At 43.3% G+C, this 10,000-nt stretch overlaps 1 protein-coding gene across 2 annotated transcripts in view; it reads right to left on the reverse strand.

The window, feature by feature from the left end:
• The window catches only part of LOC140359293 (dual specificity calcium/calmodulin-dependent 3',5'-cyclic nucleotide phosphodiesterase 1A-like), a 268,008-nt gene that overhangs the window by 167,050 nt on the left and 90,958 nt on the right, over positions 1-10,000 (reverse strand). For both annotated transcript variants that reach the window (XM_072444154.1, XM_072444153.1), the window contains exon 9: positions 1,222-1,347. In XM_072444154.1, the coding sequence (XP_072300255.1) occupies positions 1,222-1,347 (126 nt within the window). The remainder of the gene's footprint in view (positions 1-1,221; positions 1,348-10,000) is intronic.

Here is a 10,000-nt window from a genome sequence, read left to right on the forward strand (position 1 = left end):
TACAAGTGTGTGTGTTGTCCTGTGTGTGTCTACAGTCATGATACAAGTGTGTGTAGTGTTCTGTGTGTAGTGTTCACTGTGTAACTGGTGTGTAACTGGTGTGTAACATAGTTAAGTCATATAAAATAGTAAATATAAATAAAATATGGTTTTGATAATTTTGTGTAGAGTTTTTACAAGAGTGTTTCATTTTGCAAAGGAGCTAAAGTGTTTTGCTCATTGTGTTTGTGGTTGTGCTAATTGTGTGTAGAGTTTTGCTAATTAAAACAAAACAATCTAAATTGTGTTTATTCAATCGTAAAAAACTGTAATATCAATGCTTTGCCGTATGTCGAACTGCCTCTCACTCCCGGGGCGCAGCACCAGAGTTAAGATATTCCTTTATTGTCCCACATGGGGAAATTTCATTGTTGCAACGCAGTAGATCCAGAAGAAAAGACCAGATAACTTATAGAGGTTTGAAAAACACTCTCAGTAGAAGATCTCCTATAAACAAAAACTCCCATTTCCCAACAAGGGATGGAGGGGAAAATAATAAAGATAAAATAAATAAATAAACAAATAAATACAAAAATACCATTGCATGTGTCACGACAGTAATTGCACATATGACAGAATTGCACATCAGTATTAGGTTAGGTCAGTATTGTGTTCAGGACTAACAGTGTTTGTTATAAAGTCTGACAGCAGCAGAAGGACAGAGTGTGAAACGTCTCCTTCACACAGCGAGGGTGGATCAGTCACTGAAGCTGCTCTCCAGAGTGGACAGAGTGTCCTGCAGGGGACAGAGTCCTGCAGGGGACAGAGTGTCCTGCAGGGGACAGAGTGTCCTGTTGGGGCTCCTCATCAGCTCTAACGCCTCGAAAAACCCATGTAATGTAGTACCATGTAATCGAGTACTTTTACAAATGAGTAAGACGTTAGTTTTGGACTCATCTCCTCAGCACAATCCCAGCCGCAGAGTAAAGAGAGAGAGAGACATACAGCAAACACTCGTGTTGTAAGAATGTGCACTCTTAGTGACTCTTGTCCTCACGCCAAAGAGCAATACACTTTCAGATGCATGTACTAGGTATAAGTACTGTAGGAGTACTATTTACTTTTATAACAAAGTAATATAAAAGTACCCTTTACTTTTAAAACACAGTACTGTAACGCGCTGGTTTTCTACGAGAGACAGAACAGGGTGAAGACATTCGACAAAGTTCTGGACTACGTCACCTCCAGTCGTCCTTGTTGAGGTTGATCAGGATGTTCATGTCCTCGTCGGCCATCAGCCTGTAGGCGGCGCTCACGTGGTGGTTCTCCAGCACCGAGCGGTCATTGTACAGGATGGAAACCTCTGACCTGGACACAGCAACCATGTGACCTGTACTATGTGTGATACACTGATGTGTTACTGGTCATGTGTTTTACTGGTCATGAGTGTTACTGGTCATGAGTGTTACTGGTTATGAATGTGTTACTGGTCATGAGTGTTACTGGTCATGTGTTTTACTGGTCATGAATGTGTTACTGGTCATGAGTGTGTTACTGGTCATGTGTGTTACTGGTCATGAGTGTTACTGGTCATGAGTGTGTTACTGGTCATGTGTGTTACTGGTCATGAGTGTTTTACTGGTCATGAGTGTGTTACTGGTCATGAGTGTGTTACTGGCCATGTGTGTTACTGGTCATGAGTGTGTTACTGGCCATGTGTGTTACTCGTCATGAGTGTGTTACTGGTCATGAGTGTGTTACTGGTCATGAGTGTGTTACTGGTCATGAGTGTTACTGGTCATGAGTGTGTTACTGGTCATGAGTGTTACTGGTCATGAGTGTTACTGGTCATGTGTTTTACTGGTCATGTGTTTTACTGGTCATGTGTTTTACTGGTCATGAGTGTTACTGGTCATGTGTTTTACTGGTCATGAGTGTTACTGGTCATGTGTTTTACTGGTCATGTGTTTTACTGGTCATGAGTGTTACTGGTCATGAGTGTGTTACTGGTCATGAATGTGTTACTGGTCATGAGTGTGTTACTGGTCATGTGTGTTACTGGTCATGAGTGTGTTACTGGTCATGAGTGTGTTACTGGTCATGAGTGTTTTACTGGTCATGAGTGTTACTGGTCATGAGTGTGTTACTGGCCATGTGTGTTACTCGTCATGAGTGTTACTGGTCATGAGTGTATTACTGGTCATGAGTGTGTTACTGGTCATGAGTGTTACTGGTCATGAGTGTGTTACTGGTCATGAGTGTTTTACTGGTCATGAGTGTTACTGGTCATGAGTGTGTTACTGGTCATGTGTGTTACTGGTCATGAGTGTGTTACTGGTCATGAGTGTGTTACTGGCCATGTGTGTTACTGGTCATGTGTGTTACTGGTCATGAGTGTGTTACTGGTCATGAGTGTGTTACTGGTCATGAGTGTGTTACTGGTCATGAGTGTTACTGGTCATGAGTGTGTTACTGGTCATGAGTGTTACTGGTCATGAGTGTGTTACTGGTCATGTGTGTTACTGGTCATGAGTGTGTTACTGGTCATGAGTGTGTTACTGGTCATGAGTGTGTTACTGGTCATGTGTGTTACTGGTCATGTGTGTTACTGGTCATGAGTGTGTTACTGGTCATGAGTGTGTTACTGGTCATGAGTGTGTTACTGGTCATGTGTGTTACTGGTCATGAGTGTGTTACTGGTCATGAGTGTGTTACTGGTCATGAGTGTGTTACTCGTCATGAGTGTTACTGGTCATGAGTGTATTACTGGTCATGAGTGTGTTACTGGTCATGAGTGTGTTACTGGTCATGAGTGTTACTGGTCATGAGTGTGTTACTGGTCATGAGTGTTTTACTGGTCATGAGTGTTACTGGTCATGAGTGTGTTACTGGTCATGTGTGTTACTGGTCATGAGTGTGTTACTGGTCATGAGTGTGTTACTGGTCATGAGTGTTACTGGTCATGTGTGTTACTGGTCATGAGTGTGTTACTGGTCATGAGTGTGTTACTGGTCATGAGTGTGTTACTGGTCATGAATGTGTTACTGGTCGTGAGTGTGTTACTGGTCATGAGTGTTACTGGTCATGAGTGTGTTACTGGTCATGAGTGTTACTGGTCATGAGTGTGTTACTGGTCATGAGTGTGTTACTGGTCATGTGTGTTACTGGTCATGAGTGTGTTACTGGTCATGAGTGTGTTACTGGTCATGTGTGTTACTGGTCATGAGTGTGTTACTGGTCATGAGTGTGTTACTGGCCATGTGTGTTACTGGCCATGTGTGTTACTCGTCATGAGTGTTACTGGTCATGAGTGTGTTACTGGTCATGAGTGTGTTACTGGTCATGAGTGTGTTACTGGTCATGAGTGTTACTGGTCATGAGTGTGTTACTGGTCATGTGTGTTACTGGTCATGAATGTGTTACTGGTCATGAGTGTGTTACTGGTCATGAGTCTGTTACTGGTCATGAGTGTGTTACTGGTCATGTGTGTTACTGGTCATGAGTGTTACTGGTCATGAGTGTTACTGGTCATGAGTGTGTTACTGGTCATGTGTGTTACTGGTCATGTGTGTTACTGGTCATGTGTGTTAGTGGTCATGAGTGTTACTGGTCATGAGTGTGTTACTGGTCATGTGTGTTACTGGTAATGAGTGTTACTGGTCATAAGTGTGTTACTGGTCATGAGTGTGTTACTGGTCATGTGTGTTACTGGTCATGAGTGTGTTACTGGTCATGAGTGTGTTACTGGTCATGTGTGTTACTGGTAATGAGTGTTACTGGTCATAAGTGTGTTACTGGTCATGAGTGTGTTACTGGTCATGTGTGTTACTGGTCATGAGTGTGTTACTGGTCATGAGTGTGTTACTGGTCATGAGTGTTACTGGTCATGAGTGTGTTACTGGTCATGAGTGTTTTACTGGTCATGAGTGTTACTGGTCATGAGTGTGTTACTGGTCATGTGTGTTACTGGTCATGAGTGTGTTACTGGTCATGAGTGTGTTACTGGTCATGAGTGTTACTGGTCATGTGTGTTACTGGTCATGAGTGTTACTGGTCATGAGTGTTACTGGTCATGAGTGTGTTACTGGTCATGTGTGTTACTGGTCATGTGTGTTACTGGTCATGTGTGTTACTGGTCATGTGTGTTACTGGTCATGTGTGTTACTGGTCATGAGTGTTACTGGTCATGAGTGTGTTACTGGTCATGTGTGTTACTGGTCATGAGTGTTACTGGTCATGAGTGTGTTACTGGTCATGAGTGTGTTACTGGTCATGTGTGTTACTGGTCATGAGTGTGTTACTGGTCATGAGTGTGTTACTGGTCATGTGTGTTACTGGTCATGAGTGTTTTACTGGTCATGTGTGTTACTGGTCATGAGTGTGTTACTGGTCATGAGTGTGTTACTGGTCATGTGTGTTACTGGTCATGAGTGTTACTGGTCATGAGTGTGTTACTGGTCATGTGTGTTACTGGTCATGAGTGTGTTACTGGTCATGAGTGTGTTACTGGTCATGAGTGTGTTACTGGTCATGAGTGTTACTGCTCATGAGTGTGTTACTGGTCATGAATGTGTTACTGGTCATGAGTGTGTTACTGGTCATGAGTGTTACTGGTCATGAGTGTGTTACTGGTCATGAGTGTGTTACTGGTCGTGACTGTTACTGGTCATGAGTGTGTTACTGGTCATGAGTGTGTTACTGGTCGTGAGTGTTACTGGTCATGAGTGTGTTACTGGTCATGTGTGTTACTGGTCATGAGTGTGTTACTGGTCATGAGTGTGTTACTGGTCATGTGTGTTACTGGTCATGAGTGTGTTACTGGCCATGTGTGTTACTGGTCATGTGTGTTACTGGTCATGAGTGTGTTACTGGCCATGTGTGTTACTCGTCATGAGTGTTACTGGTCATGAGTGTGTTACTGGTCATGAGTGTTACTGGTCGTGACTGTTACTGGTCATGAGTGTGTTACTGGTCATGAGTGTTTTACTGGTCATGAGTGTTACTGGTCATGAGTGTGTTACTGGTCATGAGTGTGTTACTGGTCATGAGTGTTTTACTGGTCATGAGTGTTACTGGTCATGAGTGTGTTACTGGTCATGTGTGTTACTGGTCATGAGTGTGTTACTGGTCATGAGTGTGTTACTGGTCATGAGTGTTACTGGTCATGTGTGTTACTGGTCATGAGTGTGTTACTGGTCATGAGTGTGTTACTGGTCATGAGTGTGTTACTGGTCATGAGTGTGTTACTGGTCATGTGTGTTACTGGTCATGTGTGTTACTGGTCATGTGTGTTACTGGTCATGTGTGTTAGTGGTCATGAGTGTTACTGGTCATGAGTGTGTTACTGGTCATGTGTGTTAGTGGTCATGAATGTGTTACTGGTCGTGAGTGTGTTACTGGTCATGAGTGTTACTGGTCATGAGTGTGTTACTGGTCATGAGTGTGTTACTGGTCGTGAGTGTTACTGGTCATGAGTGTGTTACTGGTCATGTGTGTTACTGGTCATGAGTGTGTTACTGGTCATGAGTGTGTTACTGGTCATGAGTGTGTTACTGGTCATGAGTGTTACTGGTCATGTGTGTTACTCGTCATGAGTGTGTTACTGGTCATGAGTGTGTTACTGGTCATGTGTGTTACTGGTCATGTGTGTTACTGGTCATGTGTGTTACTGGTCATGTGTGTTAGTGGTCATGAGTGTTACTGGTCATGAGTGTGTTACTGGTCATGTGTGTTACTGGTCATGAGTGTGTTACTGGTCATGAGTGTGTTACTGGTCATGTGTGTTACTGGTCATGAGTGTTTTACTGGTCATGAGTGTTACTGGTCATGTGTGTTACTGGTCATGAGTGTGTTACTGGTCATGAGTGTTACTGGTCATGTGTGTTACTCGTCATGAGTGTGTTACTGGTCATGAGTGTGTTACTGGTCATGAGTGTGTTACTGGTCATGAGTGTGTTACTGGTCATGTGTGTTACTGGTCATGAGTGTGTTACTGGTCATGAGTGTGTTACTGGTCATGTGTGTTACTGGTCATGAGTGTTTTACTGGTCATGAGTGTTACTGGTCATGAGTGTTACTGGTCATGAGTGTGTTACTGGTCATGTGTGTTACTGGTCATGAGTGTGTTACTCGTCATGAGTGTGTTACTGGTCATGAGTGTGTTACTGGTCATGAGTGTGTTACTGGTCATGAGTGTGTTACTGGTCATGTGTGTTACTGGTCATGTGTGTTACTGGTCATGTGTGTTACTGGTCATGTGTGTTAGTGGTCATGAGTGTTACTGGTCATGAGTGTGTTACTGGTCATGTGTGTTACTGGTCATGAGTGTGTTACTGGTCATGAGTGTGTTACTGGTCATGTGTGTTACTGGTCATGAGTGTTTTACTGGTCATGAGTGTTACTGGTCATGAGTGTTACTGGTCATGAGTGTGTTACTGGTCATGTGTGTTACTGGTCATGAGTGTGTTACTGGTCATGAGTGTGTTACTGGTCGTGAGTGTGTTACTGGTCATGAGTGTGTTACTGGTCATGAGTGTTACTGGTCATGAGTGTGTTACTGGTCATGAGTGTGTTACTGGTCGTGAGTGTGTTACTGGTCATGAATGTGTTACTGGTCATGAGTGTGTTACTGGTCATGAGTGTGTTACTGGTCGTGACTGTTACTGGTCATGAGTGTGTTACTGGTCATGAGTGTGTTACTGGTCGTGAGTGTTACTGGTCATGAGTGTGTTACTGGTCATGTGTGTTACTGGTCATGAGTGTGTTACTGGTCATGAGTGTGTTACTGGTCATGTGTGTTACTGGTCATGAGTGTGTTACTGGCCATGTGTGTTACTGGTCATAAGTGTGTTACTGGTCATAAGTGTGTTACTGGTCATGTGTGTTACTGGTCATGAGTGTGTTACTGGCCATGTGTGTTACTCGTCATGAGTGTTACTGGTCATGAGTGTATTACTGGTCATGAGTGTGTTACTGGTCATGAGTGTGTTACTGGTCATGAGTGTGTTACTGGTCATGAGTGTTACTGGTCATGAGTGTGTTACTGGTCATGAGTGTTTTACTGGTCATGAGTGTTACTGGTCATGAGTGTGTTACTGGTCATGTGTGTTACTGGTCATGAGTGTGTTACTGGTCATGAGTGTTACTGGTCATGTGTGTTACTGGTCATGAGTGTGTTACTGGTCATGAGTGTGTTACTGGTCATGAGTGTGTTACTGGTCATGAGTGTTACTGGTCATGAGTGTGTTACTGGTCATGTGTGTTACTGGTCATGAATGTGTTACTGGTCATGAGTGTGTTACTGGTCATGAGTCTGTTACTGGTCATGTGTGTTACTGGTCGTGAGTGTTACTGGTCATGAGTGTTACTGGTCATGAGTGTGTTACTGGTCATGTGTGTTACTGGTCATGTGTGTTACTGGTCATGTGTGTTACTGGTCATGTGTGTTACTGGTCATGTGTGTTAGTGGTCATGAGTGTTACTGGTCATGAGTGTGTTACTGGTCATGTGTGTTACTGGTAATGAGTGTTACTGGTCATAAGTGTGTTACTGGTCATGAGTGTGTTACTGGTCATGTGTGTTACTGGTCATGAGTGTTACTGGTCATGAGTGTGTTACTGGTCATGAGTGTGTTAATGGTCATGAGTGTGTTACTGGTCATGAGTGTGTTACTGGTCATAAGTGTGTTACTGGTCATGTGTGTTACTGGTCATGTGTGTTACTGGTCATGTGTGTTAGTGGTCATGAGTGTTACTGGTCATGAATGTGTTACTGGTCATGAGTGTGTTACTGGTCATGAGTGTTTTACTGGTCATGTGTGTTACTGGTCATGAGTGTGTTACTGGTCATGAGTGTGTTACTGGTCATGAGTGTTACTGGTCATGAGTGTTACTGGTCATGAATGTGTTACTGGCCATGAGTGTGTTACTGGTCATGAGTGTTACTGGTCATGAGTGTGTTACTGGTCATAAGTGTGTTACTGGTCATGAGTGTGTTACTGGTCATGAGTGTGTTACTGGTCATGAGTGTGTTACTGGTCATGAGTGTGTTACTGGTCATAAGTGTTACTGGTCATGAGTGTGTTACTGGTCATAAGTGTGTTACTGGTCATGAGTGTGTTACTGGTCATGAGTGTGTTACTGGTCATGAGTGTTACTGGTCATGAGTGTGTTACTGGTCATAAGTGTGTTACTGGTCATGAGTGTTACTGGTCATGTGTGTTACTGGTCATGTGTGTTACTGGTCATGAGTGTGTTACTGGTCATGAGTGTTTTACTGGTCATGAGTGTTACTGGTCATGAGTGTTACTGGTCATGAATGTGTTACTGGCCATGAGTGTGTTACTGGTCATGAGTGTGTTACTGGTCATAAGTGTGTTACTGCTCATGAGTGTGTTACTGGTCATAAGTGTGTTACTGGTCATGAGTGTTACTGGTCATGAGTGTGTTACTGGTCATAAGTGTGTTACTGGTAATAAGTGTTTTACTGGTCATGAGTGTTACTGGTCATGAGTGTTTTACTGGTCATATGTGTTACTGGTCATGAGTGTTACTGGTCATGAGTGTTACTGGTCATCAGTGTGTTACTGGTCATGTGTGTTACTGGTCATGTGTGTTACTGGTCATGTGTGTTACTGGTCATGAGTGTTACTGGTCATAAGTGTGTTACTGGTCATGAGTGTGTTACTGGTCATGTGTGTTACTGGTCATGAGTGTTACTGGTCATGAGTGTGTTACTGGTCATAAGTGTGTTACTGGTCATGAGTGTTACTGGTCATGTGTGTTACTGGTCATGAGTGTTACTGGTCATGAGTGTGTTACTGGTCATGTGTGTTACTGGTCATGAGTGTTACTGGTCATGAATGTGTTACTGGTCATGAATGTGTTACTGTCATGAGTGTGTTACTGGTCATGAGTGTGTTACTGGTCATGAGTGTGTTACTGGTCATGAGTGTTACTGGTCATGAGGGTGTTACTGGTCATGAGTGTTACTGGTCATGAGTGTTACTGGTCATGAGTGTGTTACTGGTCATGTGTGTTACTGGTCATGAGTGTGTTACTGGTCATGTGTGTTACTGGTCATGAATGTGTTACTGGTCATGAGTGTGTTACTGGTCATGAGTGTGTTACTGGTCATGGGTGTGTTACTGGTCATGTGTGTTACTGGTCATGAGTGTGTTACTGGTCATGAGTGTGTTACTGGTCATGTGTGTTACTGGTCATGAGTGTGTTACTGGTCATGAGTGTGTTACTGGTCATGTGTGTTACTGGTCATGAGTGTTTTACTGGTCATGAGTGTTACTGGTCATGTGTGTTACTGGTCATGAGTGTTTTACTGGTCATGAGTGTGTTACTGGTCATGAGTGTGTTACTGGTCGTGTGTGTTACTGGTCATGAGTGTGTTACTGGTCATGAGTGTGTTACTGGTCATGAGTGTGTTACTGGTCATGAGTGTGTTACTGGTCATGAGTGTGTTACTGGTCGTGAGTGTGTTACTGGTCATGAATGTGTTACTGGTCATGAGTGTGTTACTGGTCATGAGTGTTACTGGTCATGAGTGTGTTACTGGTCATGAGTGTGTTACTGGTCGTGACTGTTACTGGTCATGAGTGTGTTACTGGTCATGAGTGTGTTACTGGTCGTGAGTGTTACTGGTCATGAGTGTGTTACTGGTCATGTGTGTTACTGGTCATGAGTGTGTTACTGGTCATGAGTGTGTTACTGGTCATGTGTGTTACTGGTCATGAGTGTGTTACTGGCCATGTGTGTTACTGGTCATGTGTGTTACTGGTCATGAGTGTGTTACTAGCCATGTGTGTTACTGGCCATGTGTGTTACTCGTCATGAGTGTTACTGGTCATGAGTGTATTACTGGTCATGAGTGTGTTACTAGTCATGAGTGTTACTGGTCATGAGTGTATTACTGGTCATGAGTGTGTTACTAGTCATGAGTGTTACTGGTCATGAGTGTGTTACTGGTCATGAATGTGTTACTGGTCATGAGTGTGTTACTGGTCATGTGT

The sequence above is a fragment of the Eucyclogobius newberryi genome, unplaced genomic scaffold, assembly GCF_026437365.1.
Source record: "Eucyclogobius newberryi isolate DKJ021-1_F unplaced genomic scaffold, fEucNew1.0.hap1 SCAF_14, whole genome shotgun sequence".
NCBI classification, from domain to species: Eukaryota; Metazoa; Chordata; class Actinopteri; order Gobiiformes; family Gobiidae; genus Eucyclogobius; species Eucyclogobius newberryi.